The following is a 14,961-nucleotide window of genomic DNA, read 5'->3' as shown; positions in this document are numbered from 1 at the left end:
CAGAGGTCACACAACATTAACTTTATAAATAAATTTTCCTTTAAGTTTTAAAGCCTATTCCTGAACGAGGCGTGTAAATGTAAATAACAATATACAATAACAATGAATTTCAGTACACTACTACATGAAATGTTAAGAAGAAATGGAAAACAATTGTGCGAGATAATTCATTCACATGGAGAATAGAGTACCAGTCTCCCCATTAATATAATAATAATAATATTGGTGGTGATAATAATAATAATACATTTGGAATAAAATTATTTTAGTTTTATTTATTTACTAGCTGATTACCCGGCATTGCCCGGGGTATTTATTTATCCCAATCTTCTATTAAAGTTGTCCGTGGGAGAAACATGACGATCTTAAATCCACTCCGCATTACATAATAGACCGCCCCTGTGACTTGTTAATCGTGATCGAGAAAGCAAGTGTCTCTCTCTCTCTCTCTCTCTCTCTCTCTCTCTCTCTCTCTCTCTCTCGCTCTCGCTCTCTCTCTCTCTCTCTCTCTCTCTCTCTCTCTCTCTCAAATGTGATCAGGAATGTCACCAATTAGCTTAGCGACTCCGAAAACTATGGATTCGACACTTATGTAGGTCATTTTTGACATTTTATTTTTCACCCCTCTCACCCCCCCCCTTGCTGATAGGTGATGTACTTGGAGTTGAACGGCATTGGGAGTGCCACTATTTATCTTAGCGACCCCGAAAACTATGGATTCCTCACTAATATCGGTCGTTTTCGATTATTTTTTCATGTCACCCTTTTCCCACCCCCACCCCTAGGGGTGCCAGGGGTGTCTTACTCCACAGTATTTCTTTCCAGATTGTAAGTCATATGTGTACTAAGTTTGGTTGAAATTGCTCCAGGCGTTCGAGAGTTATGCCGGAACAAACATACATACATATATACACACACACACACATACATCCATTTTTATATATAGGGTAAGCCAGCCAAACGAGAAGATTTAAAAAAATCACAAAAATAGAGAAAGCAAATATTAGTTAATTTTTGGACATGAATGTACTGTACATAAGTTGAAATTACTAGTGTACCTGAAAAATGTTCATTGTTTTGAATATGGTGTCAGTCAGATGGCGTCCTTGGTTTTGCACACATTGTCGGAGTCTCAGAGTAAATCCGCCCATGACGTTGCGAGTGGCAGTCAAACGGGAAGATTTCAGGAATGGCTAGCGGGCGTGGTTGGGGGGAGGGGGTTATGAGAGTGAGAGGCATGACCTTGAGCGGTGACACGGTGACGGTAAACGTTGGACGTTATGCTGACATATTGGTAACCTTTTTCCTGCCTGCCCTCGATGACTATGACCCAGATGAAGAAACACTCTTCCAGCAAGATGGTGCAACTAGCTATACTGCCAGAGTGTCTATGGATCTGCTTAGACTCGCATTTCATGGTCGTCTCATCAGCACATTCGGCGATATTCCGTGGCCTGCCCGTTCACCCGATTTGCCGCCTTCTGATTTTTTCAATTGGGGTTACCTCAAATCCAAAATATTCAAGGACAACCCTCCCAAATACCAGGAATGATTTGAAGGAGCGAATTCGGCAAGAGATCCACAACATTCCGTTGGAGATGCTACGCAACGTCATGGGCGGATTTACTCTTAGACTCCGACAATGTGTGCAACACCTAGGACGCCATCTGACTGGCACCATATTAAAAAAAATGAACATTTTTCAGGTGCACTAGTAATTTAAAAAATTAACTAATATTTGGTTTCTCTATTTTTTTGTGATTTTTTTTAAATCTTCCAGTTTGGCTGCCTCACCCATATAGATAATTAATATTTTTGTATTTGTTTTCGAGTATTTTTTCCGAGATATTGAGAGGTCACATGTGATTCAATTGCTGTCTCTGGCTGTCGGATACACGGGCTGATCGAGTTGGTTATGTTGTCTTGAATTATAACTATCAATTCCCCAAATTTCATCTTTATAGCTCTTGTGGTTCCTGAGATACCCATGGTTGACACCGACGAACACAACTTAAAGGCACTTATTCCATACTCACCACGTTTCTTCATGTTGTTGATACAATGCATGTGAGGTTCATTGAAATAGGTTACATTATCAGATCCGCAAACCGGGGGTCCATATCTGCTGTGTATGTATCGGCAACACTTGTTCACAACTTCCTGGGCTTCTACAAAATGATTTGAAAACATCCACATCACTGCAACAGAGAAGAGATAGGTTTGTGTACTTGTACCACTGGATATGTGCATCAGGGACAGTTCTACAGTAAGAACTGCAGGCCTGTAGCATCACTAAATTACGTATGCAAATATTATACAGGGTGATCCAAAAAGATGTTACCACTTATATGGAACGTGGAGTTATTATGTTCATCTTGTTGTCATTACGTTGGACATTATGTTTGATTTGTGAAATACATTTTTTAATGTTTTTTTATGTTTTGGCTCATTTCCATCATTCAATCAGTGAACACCTTCAACCTGGGCGCCTCTCTTGTAAACTAACCTTAAGAAATAAATGCAAACTTTTCGAACCGAAGGGGGCACAGCGTGCCACGACGCCAGGGGCCCGGGTTTGAATCCTGGTCCTGGGTGTTCTTTGGTAGTGTCCCTTCATCAATTTCATCATATGATCGCTCATCCTCATCGTCGCGATTAACCCAAATTTCAAGAAAAGCGACGCTATATAATAAAAATCAATGAATTCAAACCGAAGCTCAAAATGCTTCTTTATTATTTTGCTCCTCGAGTCCCAGGAGTTAAACAGAAGTACTCTTAACTTGTATATTATAATGAAAATTGTAGGGGCCCGAGTACTCCTATCATCCCTACAAGTTACGCCTATGACAACGAGGTAACTGCTTACTTCTAAACACTGATCTGAGAAGAAAGTGACTTCATTACCTCGACGTGGTTATTGGTTACGTTACTAAGTATCGCCTTCACCGTCTAGAAGCTTTAAGGAATGAAAAAAAATATACACTTACCAGCTACTGCTATTATACTTTTATGAACCCACATCCTCTGGTTTGTTAACTGTAATGAAGTAAGTCAAAAAATGCCCAATGTTGACGCTGGAGACCGCTAGAAATGTGAATTTAAGGCAAGTTGTTTTCTCTTTGCATGCAGCGCCATCTTGTGAACAAATTTATCACTCAAGTTGTCACTGCAGTTTTGTAGTAAAACAGTATACATTAAAGTATTTGTACGTGCGGAACTGTGAGGTCAGATTGCACACATTGTGAAGACAGCCGTAAATGAAGTTACAACAATGCTTACGTCGGTTTACAGTACAATTTTGTTTCTCTCTCTGCCTTTGTTCATACGGAATATTTGTCGTATTTTGTAACATGTAAGCTGTGCTAACTTGCAAATTCTCATGTCACTGTTGCCAGGTTCTAGTCAGTGGCATATTCTTTGTACACGGGTAGGTCAAGGTTGCTACTGCCTAGTTTGCATAAACAAAGCAACACACGAATTTCAGTAGGATTGAAATAATTGAAACAAAAAATATTTCCAAGTATGTTAAATTAAACGCTGTAATCTCTGCTTTTAAGGTTTGAATGGGTCAAATCCGAAATTTTGGGGCCTCCACCCGGGGAATCAAATCCGGAACTGCTATCACCAAAGAAGAGAGATCCGACCATTTCTTTTTAATTTAAAGGAAAATCCCTAAACGGTTCTTGGATGTTTTCTCATCAGTGCACCAATTTATATGGGCCCGAGTCCACTCAATAATTTGTCGTGTTATCATCATCGTCGTCATCATCATTATTATTATTATTATATTTGTTACCGTAATTCGTGGTTGAATGCTTGTTAAAATCGGTGATTTTCTTTTTTTAAAAGCATTGTTGGTGGGCATTAATATCATAATACCTGGAAGGGAATATTTACGAGATTTTCTTGTGAACTTGTAATTCAAGTGTTCGAGTCCAACTAGGGTTGCCAGACGTCCCGTATATACGGGATTGTCCCCTTTTTTAAGTGGCCGCGGTGGCTCAGTCGGTAACGCGTCTGACTACCATGCTCAAGGTCCCGGGTTCGATCCCCGGCCGGTTCAAATCCGGGAACTTTTCTAACGATGGAAGCGGCCCCGGCGCCCACCCAGCGTCGAATAACATGGGTACCTGGGGGAAACCCTGGGGGGTAAAGGCGGTCAGGGGCGTGATGCTGATCACATCACCCCCACTCATGACCGGATCAAGAAAGTGTGGGGCGTTACCCCCACACCCCCTATACGCCTTCATGGCGTGGTGCTAAGCACAGGGGCGCACTTTACCTTTTTACCTTTTACCCCTTTTTTAAAGAAATGTTCCAGTATCCCGGAAAATGTTCTCGGGACGCCCATTTGTCTAAGTATTTAGCTAAAGAAATAACGAATTCAAATTTCACATTAATTTTATACAAGAAATTAATAACAATTTATAACTAACTGTTCAGTGGACCAAAGAATGAAATCAGCTGGACTTAACGACAGTCGAAAGCATATTGCAAGTTCTAGTGAATGAGAATAAGTCATGTTCTAAATTTTATAGTAATGCATTGGAAAATAAGATCCTCTTAAAGGCCGCCAAGAGTTCACTCGAATATAATATATTTTGTCAAAATGTTAAAAATTATGGATTATCAATGCTTTAAACAGCAATTGAGTTTGTAATGTTTAAAAATGTTATAAATAATACATTTAACTATATCTATGTCTATATAATCTGTATGTCCAGTTCTTTATTTTTGAAATCTGGCAACCCTAAGTCCAACCAATGTTTTTAGAAAGTTGGCACCCCTGTTTCTCATATCATTTTGTAATCATTTCTCAGTTTTTTCTCATTCAGGTCAAACAACCTTCGTCGCATTGTAATCAACGGGTCCCGGGTTCGATACCCGGTGGAGGCACATAATGGTTCGGATCCCACTTTAAACTGTATGTCCAGTCCTGATTAGCCTTATTGTGCATAAAATGGACTTTAAACACCAACAACTCAGGACAAACCATAGGCGTAGCTACGGGGTGTGCCGGGTGTGCCTAGGCACACCCTAATGAGCTGCTTTATCAAAGAAAATTAAAGACAGATATTTCAATAAGAGAGAAAATAAGCGGCATCTTTCTTTTTCCAGGACAAAATTATTAAAAGTAGAGATAATTCGAAATATTGAACTCGCTGAGTTTATCCCCGAATCCCACCCCTTCCTCAATATTGGTCTAAAACTTACCTATATTTGTGGAAATAGGTTATTTTCTTTACTGGACGCTCGAAATTAAAAACTGATATAATACAGGGATACAATATGTATAACAATAACAACAATGTCACCGTAACATATTTGAGAAAGAAGAGAGAAAGAAGATATTTACTGCATTCTATTCTGTACTACAGTGCTTTTCTTCTATACCTGTCAGAAGTTGCACGTGTGAGAGTGCTTTCTCCAAGCTTTCCCAAGTTAAAACTAAATTAAGAGCAAATCAGAAGCAGGATAGATTGGAAGCCCTGCTTTTGCTATTTGTGGAACAGAAATAGCTTCGTCTATTGATGTAAATGAAGTTATTGATGAGTTTAAGAACATTGTACCTTTTGACAGACGTCTCTTGCTATAGATGACGTGTATTTTGATGAATTTGTTTGTAACATTTATGAACATTTTTTTGTGTGTGTAATTTCTATGCAATTTGATTTTTTTTCACTCATTTTTCAACACTGTCATTTAGTGAATTTATATTCCTTTACAAAGATCAGTGCAGTTAAAGAGCCAAATGATTGTATTGCAAAATATGCTATTGAAAAGGTACAAGACCTCATTTTTCTTTCTTTGTGCACACCCAAATATAAAGTTCTAGCTACGCCTATGGGACAAACAATAACATCCGTGTCCAGTGCCGACAATTAGGGAGGCGTGGAAAGGCTATTGCACCCCCTGCCCCCCCCACACTTTTTGTCACTTTTTCACCCGTACTATGGCCTCTTAATGCAAAGCCTTGTCTACCAAGGGAAAGTAAACTGTTCTTGTCCCCTAAGTTTGGGCACCAAATCGCTGTTACTGTCCATGTCTTAGCCAGGATTCGAACACGGGACCCTTACGTCGTAGAGCGATACGCTGACCACTCTGCCACGGAGGTCTACACCATTTTGTTGCTCGGGGGCCCTGATTTAACCACTACTCGTACATAAAAATACAACCGGCTTCAGTGGCAGAGTAGTTAGGGTAAAAAGGTTCGTGCATGTGATATATCGCGTTGAATGGAGTTGTTTAGTTTTGTCAATTCTATGCACAGGTAGGCTAATCGGGACTGTACCTACAGTTTAAAATGCCTCCACTGGGTATTGATCCCGTGACCTCTCGGTTATAAGGTGGTGACGTTACCACTACGTTATAGGGAAGGTCCCTTCGTTGCGAAAAACCAGTTAGGAATGTGTGAGCGTCTCCGAAATACGAGGGATGATCAGGATAGAATAATACGAAGCCTGTAAATTCCAGTAGGTATTAGACGAATACAAGCTGACTCACGTGAAAGAATAGTTTACATATTAATTCTCAACATAGTTTCCTTCCCGCTTCAGGCATTTCTCCCAGCGCTACACGAGGTTCATGATGACTGCCTGCAGAGCAGTGTTGCCACAACCTGTAAGCACAATTTCCCTTTGCAAGGGGTACAATTTCCCTTTTTCGCCCATTTTTTCCCTTCATCTAAAGAATTAATAATAATAATAATAAATATTATCGTTGATCCATGTTCGTATATATGTATGTGTAAAATGTTAAACAATTTAAATTTGAAATGCAACGACGCCAGTGGTCCAGGGTTCGAATCCCGGCCTGGGATGAATGTTTGTGAGTGTCCATTCATAAATTTGATCATGTCATCACTCATCCCCATCTTTGCAATTAGCCACCCACTCTCAAAGCCGGGACATAAGGGTGAATGCTCATTAACCTCCAGCCCCAAACGGTAGCCAGATGTGGACCAACCCAAATTCCACCATTCCTCTCAGAACAAAGTATACGACAATTTTTTTTTAAAAAAATCTCATTTTCAAAATTGGAATCTCTTATAATATTTAATATAATTAATATTGAGTCTGTCTTTATATTTCCCTGAAATTTCGCTATTTTTCATCGAATTTCCCTTTTCCCTTTTCACTTAAAATTAGCTCCAAATTTCCCTTCAAAAAGGGAAATTTCCCTTCATGTGGCAACACTGCTGCAGAGGCGTCTCGTGAAGGCATGCGGTGCATGCTGCGCATGCGTCAATTGTGGGAAAAAGAACAGCTTGTTCTGCGACGACATTCATGAGCATTTCTACATTCTAATTTCTTCATATAGGAGAAGTATTTATTTTACACGAGAGCGCTGAACTAAGCTTATATTACATTTCTTGGATCTGAAGTGACGTATGCGTCAATTGTGGGAAAAGAATTATTACTTTCTTTTACTTCAGATCCAAGAAATGTAATATAAGCTAAGTAAAATAAATACTTCTCCTGTATGAAGAAATTAGAATGTAGAAATTCTCATGAATGTCGTCGCAGAGCAAACTGTCCTTTTTCCCACAATTGACTCATGAGTAGCATGCACCGCATGCCTTCACGAGACGCCTCTGCCTGCCTGTCTCATAGAACTCGGATCCCTGTTGTCGGAGCTCAGTTACAAGTAACAGTTACTTTTTGTGAAGAAATGTAACTATAACTAGTTACTTTTAATACCAAGTAGCTGCAACTGTAACAGAGTTACTTTTTTCGAATAGAAGTAACGTTTCAATAGTTACTTTTACAGTTGCTTCATGACACTTAAGTTGCTATAGCTATAAGTGTCGTAAATTATTGATGATTTAGGACAGTGATCCACAACCATCGATAAACTACTAATTTCTGCTGGGATACAAATGTCCATCCTTTGTTACATTAATTCCTGTAAACAATAGAAGAGGAAAAGAGAAAGTTGTTGAACTAAATTTGTTTCCTGTCCCTGGCCAGTCGGTAGGCTCTGCATTCCAGAGTGACAGGTTTATCGCATGTTTCATCTTTCGTTTGGTAGTACTCAATTCTAAAGCGATATGCATAATCAGCATTCCTAATCAGCATTTTTCAGTAATTTTGAACTATTATTTTTTTAACCTACTTCAGGATTTTTCGAGCCTAACTTTAGATTTTTAGGTCCTATTTTAGGATTTTTAGAACCTATTTTAGGGTTTTTAGAACCTATTTTAGGGTTTTAGAGCCTATTTTAAGAACCTAAAAGCACACTTTTTAGAACATAAAAATCTGAGGTGTAATTATGTACAGTAATGAAGAATAGCCGACCTCGGTAGAGGACTGGTCTGCACAGACCCTAAGGCACCAGGGGTTTCACAATAAAGCCTGAATCACACGGAACTGGATATCCAGTAGGAATGTTCTAGTTGACGCTGGACTGGCTACTTATTTGCTAGTTTTCGCCTCACACGGTATTTGTTACACCGTACTTGTCGATAGTCTTTCGTTCCCATAATGGCGGCCGCGCGAGATGTAAACAACGTATCACTTCACACTTTTAAAATACGATAACTATTCAACCGAGAGGAATATCGCTTGGTATTAAATGATTTTAGTTAGAGAAAAACGGCGCTGATAAATACATACTTTACAACGTTTACTATACACGCATGGAAGAATATTTTAGCTTTTTCAATTGTAAACATGCCTTTCGTGCTGTATGCACTCGGAAACCACAGACAAAAAACGCAGCTTTGCGAACTCACAGATTATCTTTCACATGGCCAAACTTTGCTCTGATTGGCTGTTCCACAGAATCTTGTCGAAGAAAGTTAGTAGCAATTAGAACATGTCCTATTCCTCAAAACAAGTCAAGCAGTCAGCCAGGCGGCCATGATTTCTACCTAGAAAGTCAGTTCATCGCCAACTAGGGCATTCCAACTAGATATCCAGTTCCGTGTGATAGGGGCTTAACTTAAATGAAATGACTGCTGGCAGCACGAGACAGTTCGTTTTCTGCATGCTGCACCTGCGGGGGACAGGGTTTAATAATGTAGTGCCATTTGACCTTTTCATTCCTCCAGAAACCTTTACATATCCCCCCCTTTCCTAGAGTGAAAATTCTGAAAAAAACAAATTACCCTACCTACCAGATATTGTATAACATCTCAATTAGAGCCCTGCACAGCTTACTACGAAAATAGGGGTCCAAGGTTCGAATTCTGACCATTCATGTTCTTTGTGTGTGCCCCTTTCTCAATTTCATAATACCATGCAGCCTCATCTTTGCAATTTAGTCCAGGAAAGGAAGGCCAAAAATGGGGGGTTGTCGGAAATAATTAGGGGAAAGCTGTATTTTGGTGTATTGTTAGACCATCATAAGAGATGTATTTTCCCAAAAGTCCCCGTAGCTTCCCCCTCTATGCCCCCCTGAACATTCAATATGCAGTGTTTTAGGAAAACTATCTCTGAATCTAGTGAACATATCGGGATGTTCTTTTTTAAATTTCAGTGCCAACATTACTATCTCTAAATTTGGTTCTCTTCAGGTTTTAAATATTCCCAAAGGTTTTTGAGTATTTTTAAGGCAAATTAAAAAAAAATATATAAATTTTTATACTTGCTTTTTTTTTCTTTTTGGCACTGTATTTCCGCTACGAATGATACTATTAGAAAATTATCCAAACAAAAGTTGTAGAATATAACATTATCTTTAATTTGATACCAATAGTGACAATCTTGCTACTACAATGTGTCCTGTATCGAGTAAAGTTTGAACACGTGCGCACGTGCTTTCACCCGCTATGTGCGCTCCCTTACTCTCGCTGCGTTCCGCAACATTATGCACAGTTTTATATTTTATGTTTGTTAAATATTTTGTAACATTTTAAAGTAGCCATGTGCTGGAGATGGAGCATAGTTGAATGCTGAGGAACGTCAAGTTCGTTGTGACGACGTGTCCCATATCCGTGAATTGTGCTGCGATTACATAATTTTTCAAATAAGTATGCAGGTTTATGTTCAGTTTACAGATCATGATTAAAAGACAGATAGTGCAGTAGCCTCCTGTTGGCCATTGTTAAAATATTATGTCTGTTTAAGGTTGGAAGGATGTGAGCACGTTTATCCAGGCCAAAAGTATATATATATATATATATATATATATATATATATCTGATTTTGTGCAATTTGAATTTTCCTACAGAGTTTTTTCACAAGTTTTGACCCATACACAGTGTCACAATAATCAAATAGTGGAAGAATTAAAGATTGAACTAGTCTAAGTTTACATTCTAGTTGATCTTGGAAACGGTAGAGGTTTCTCAGAATAAAATATGCTTTTTTACATTGCACATTGATGTGATCCGTCAAGTCCAATGTATCGTTAATGATCAAACCAAGATTTTTTGCTGAATTCTTACATGGGATGGTTTCACTATTAATTTTAAGTTCAATTGGGTTCAATAATAGAATTTTTTTGAGATAAAGTTATTTTTCAGGGTTTATCTTAAGTCCATTTGATGTACACCATGTGTAAATATTATTTAAATCGGAGTTGAATGAGGAAATACTACTTTCTAGTTCTGTACGTCTAGTTGAAAAATACAGTTGTGTATCATCTGCATAGAAATGTGGTAAAAAAAATAAACTTAATTTAAGTCTGCAGGGTAGAGGGTGGAACCCTTGCTTTTAAAACTACAGCTTCGGAGATCTGTGAGGGTGAATTTTGAAGGAATGTTCTCTATTTTCTATTAAGTAACTAGGATTCAAACCACCTTACAGCTACAGAGTCAAATTTATAGTATTTGAGTTTGGATATTAACAAATCGTGTTGGATTGTGTTGATGTTGAAAGGTTTACTGAAATTCAGTAAAACGAGAAGTGTAGAACTACGATTGTCCATTTTGCAAAGAATATCATCTGTAACTTTTGTTAAAGCTGTTGCTGTGCTATGCCATGCACGGAACCCAGACTGAACTGTAGGTAACAAGTCGTTCGCGTCAACATATGAGCACCGTGTTGCAATGCACAATGAACACTTTCTGCAAATTTTCACATAAAAATGAGGGACCTTCCCGATGGCAGAGGGGTAGCATCGTCGCCTTGTAAGCAAGGGTTCCTGGGTTTGATAGCCAGTGGAGGCACATAGTGGTTCAGATCCCACTTAAACTGTACGTCCAGTCCAGATTAGCCTTGCTGTGCATAAAGTGGACTTAAAACACCAACTCAATCAATCAATCAAATAAAATGAAAAAGATTTTGCTGCAGTCCAAAAAAAACAAAAACTGTAGTGAACATGGGAGTAAAAACGAATCCATTTCTTGAGAAAGCGAAAATATGCTTAATATGACCTGAAATCCATAAAAATATGCACTATCATGCAGAAATGGCCAAATATGCCAAAATATGCCCTTAAAAAGCAACTTAATATCATTTGTTTCTTCATAACATGAAGTTCCATATATTTAAGGAACACATCATCCTGAGTCATGAAAATTATAGCCCTAGTGTTAATTTATTAATATATTTTTTTTACACAAAAAAGATTCCACTGCTTAAAACAAAGAAATTGGATCTGGTATTGAGATGCTCACAGAATTGTCTTGATTCTTCATTTTACTTCCTTTCTTTTTCCCCTTTCTTTCATTATTTAGTTTGTTCATGTAACATCTATGAGGGCAAATCGAAAAGTCTTTGCGCCTAACTATTTAGTGCCAGATTACAAACCATAAAGGAAAAACAAGATATACACAATCTTCTACGTACTTTTTGCTATTTTCCCACATAATCACCACACATGTTGAGGCACTTGTCCCACCGTACCACAATTTTTGCAATGCCCGTTGCATAGAAGGTGGCCGGCTGATCACGGAACAGACGACAAACCACGTTCTGCACTTCGGTGTCGTTCGTGAACCTCTGTCCTGTCAGGAACTTCTTCAATGGATCAAAAAGATGGTAATCACTGGGGGCTAGGTCTGGGCTGTATGGGGGATGCTCCATAATCTCCCACCCCCATGACTGAAGTTTGGTGATTGTTTTTTTTTTTTGCCACTTGTGGTTTCGCGTTGTCATGGAGGGAGACCACATTGCTCACTTCATGAATACCCTGACGCTGATGCTCTTTCCTAATGACTTTACCGCCACTGCACACTTCACACTGATAAACACTTGTGCCCATACACTGGCTCAATTTCCCTGTGGATATCTGTGGCTGTTTGTCCTTTGCACCATAAAAAACTAATAACACTTCGCTGCTCATATGGCGTGGACTTCCTGAGCACTCCGGCCATCTTTGCCAGCTGATAACAATGCCGTGCCGTGGAAGAAATTGGAAGTTACAATAGAACCGTTCAAAGAAAAGCCTACCGCATAGCTCGTATATCTCGCTTTTGTAATAACACTTATAACAAGCTAGAAAAAAATTAGATGCAAAGACTTTTCGATTTACCCTCGTATATTGTAATATTATGAATTTCTTATCAAACAGTAAAACTTGCACATAAAATTTTACATTGAAATAAGGAAGTTTTGCACTGATATTAAAACATAGAATTAACATGTATAAACCAAATAATGAAAGGAAAATAAAAAAATAAATGAGGAAAAAACGTACATGTATGCCACAATCTATAATAAAAGTAAGTGGATACTGATCATTTATACATGGTGTCCAAGATATCATGCAAACCAAGACTGAACGTATGTAACTTTTGTGCAAAAAGTGATGAATCTTAAGACTGGGCATTAAGACAGCATTAGTTGTGTCAAATCGTTCAAATCTTTTCTTTCATCTGAGCAGTCATTGAATAACATAGCCAGATGTTGGGAACACCTTGTACTGACCTCTGACACGACCAATGTTGCCAGTGCATCTTGTAATTTCGAATTATTAGCACCAGAAATTGTGTGCAACGCATAAAATTTGTAATAATATATCGTTCATTTAACAGTTCAATAAATACCCACAGAGACATTCAAGATTTTGGGAAGCGACTCCACAGCTATCTTTTATCCATGTCTGTTTTTACTTAATAAAAAAAAAGTTTTTACACCTTAGTAACTCTTCCCCATACAGTACGTTCATGTAGAGAATAATTTTCTTCTTTAATGTTTAAAAAATAGCTACTTAGACACAGTTAATACCCAGTGGAAGATTCATCTCTCTATTGCTTTTTGTACAAAAGTAATATACATTCAAATTCATTGTAGATTAGGCACACACAGGAGATGTACTACGTAGAAATTTTCAGCGAAAAATGCAGGCTCGACCAGGACTTGAAACCGGGTCTCTGGCAAACTGTGCCATTGCTCTAACCACTGAGCTACCGAGCTGGCCTGGCCTCACCTGATTTATCGCTATCGCTGTTTTACCTGCATGGAATCGTCTCTGCCAGTGCTCCCGATTCCACACAGGTAAAACAGCGAGAGCGAAAAATCAGGCAAGGCCAGCTCGGTAGCTCACTGGTTAGAGCAATGGTATGGTATGCCAGAGACCCAGGTTCGAGTCCTGGTCGAGCATGCATTTTTCGCTGAAATTTCTACGTATTCAAATTCATGGTTGGGTGACTTTTTGGAAACCTTGCATTATTTATTCTGAATAATAAGTTGTAAGCCGATTTCATTAATAGATCTTTATTTAAATCTTTCCTTTTAAATTTACCTCTACATAAAATATCATGCTTTTGCTAACCTCTTGCTTGTCAAATCCGTAAAGAATAAGAAGTAATCTATAACAATTACTCTAATATGTGTACAAAATAAAAATGTGCTAAGCTACTGTTCTAATTCACTAAAATCTTTTGAGACAGTGACACAAGTGTCTTTCTTAATAACCATATCACAGTAACTATTTTGCTAAAAAAATTATATACAGTATACACACAAGTGAACTAAGTTCGAAAGTCATTTTATTAAAGGAAAATAAACGAGTTAATGCTTGTTACTAAAATTTTCAGTTATATATTCTTAACACAAAGTATGTTTATGTCATTAACAATTAAAAATACTAAATTTGTTTTGAAGCATCCTCAAGTATGATAATAACTTCATTCCAACTCCAGTAGAGAATTTGAAAGTAAATTTGTGTTAAATAAGGCACATTCTCTCGCACACTAAATTGCTTAAAATAATAACATTGCAGAATGACTATATATGCTTGTCTCTATTGAACATGCCACACATCTGCCTGATGTTTCATTAAAGAAAAAAAAGAAAAATTGGTCTGAAGCACATATTAACATGATTTTAAATTCAAAAGGTAAATTTGTTTAATGTCAAAAATCTTGCTGATAATATTGAATTTTTGCTATACAATCAATATTTAATAAGTGTGCTGTACACATAACACAGAACGACAATATATTTTGGCTAGGAACTGAAACATGTGTAAACAATACATTACAAAACACAACTGCTACTCACTTGAATAGTAAACCCTTATATTAGTAACGATCCAATTCTATCTAATGTCTAAAGAACATGTAGAACGATTAATGCTAAAGTTCTAAAACAATTAATCTGCTTTCAATCACAAAATATTCAGTCTGTATTAATTGCACTCTGGATCATACCCCAAGATTTCAATTATTGCTACACAGAATGTACTGATCAGTCTTAACAACAGATTTTGCTGTAAATGTTTGCGACCCCAAACAGACTATCTCTTCGTGGCGGTTATCCAAATCTCGTCCTCTGGCTTGGACACAAATCCAAAAACGGGTGTAACCTCTTGTCCTGGGACCAGCTCGACTTTGAACTTGCGGATTACTTCAGACAAAACCACAGTTGACTCGACATTAGCAAACCTAAAATTCAAACAGAAAAATAAAATCAATAACAGGAGAGGAAGTAAAGGACACACAATATGTTTATTATTATATTATTTTTTCTTATAAAGGGTTTTCCAATAAGAATGATATGATTTTGAAATGAACTGGCAACTATGCTTCACATGTTAGAACTGTCACTAGTTGTCATTTGTAGTATACTG

The 14,961-nt window shown here is 37.9% G+C and overlaps 2 protein-coding genes across 3 annotated transcripts in view; both read right to left on the bottom strand.

Moving 5' to 3' along the window:
• The window catches only part of LOC145981513 (serine protease inhibitor dipetalogastin-like), a 46,221-nt gene extending 43,061 nt beyond the window's left edge, over positions 1-3,160 (bottom strand). Inside the window, exons 1-2 of one of the 2 annotated variants that reach the window (XM_083114808.1) lie at positions 2,988-3,160; positions 2,037-2,198 (exon numbers count right to left, since the gene is read on the bottom strand). In XM_083114808.1, coding sequence (XP_082970934.1) covers positions 2,037-2,198; positions 2,988-3,021 — 196 coding nt within the window. In that variant the 5' untranslated portion in view covers positions 3,022-3,160. The remainder of the gene's footprint in view (positions 1-2,036; positions 2,199-2,987) is intronic. The other variant, XM_083114809.1, reaches the window with a different exon arrangement.
• A 10,428-nt stretch (positions 3,161-13,588) lies between these two features.
• Positions 13,589-14,961, bottom strand: part of LOC145981514 (cytochrome P450 20A1-like) — a 41,954-nt gene continuing 40,581 nt past the window's right edge. The window contains exon 11 of the mRNA XM_083114810.1: positions 13,589-14,776. Within this exon, the coding sequence (XP_082970936.1) occupies positions 14,629-14,776 (148 nt within the window). The 3' untranslated portion in view covers positions 13,589-14,628. The remainder of the gene's footprint in view (positions 14,777-14,961) is intronic.

This window comes from Lepisma saccharinum, chromosome 29 (assembly GCF_977018435.1).
Source record: "Lepisma saccharinum chromosome 29, izLepSacc3.1, whole genome shotgun sequence".
In the NCBI taxonomy this organism is placed as follows: domain Eukaryota; kingdom Metazoa; phylum Arthropoda; class Insecta; order Zygentoma; family Lepismatidae; genus Lepisma; species Lepisma saccharinum.
Note: the sequence above shows the minus strand (reverse complement) of the source record. Positions and strands in the feature narration are given on the sequence as shown.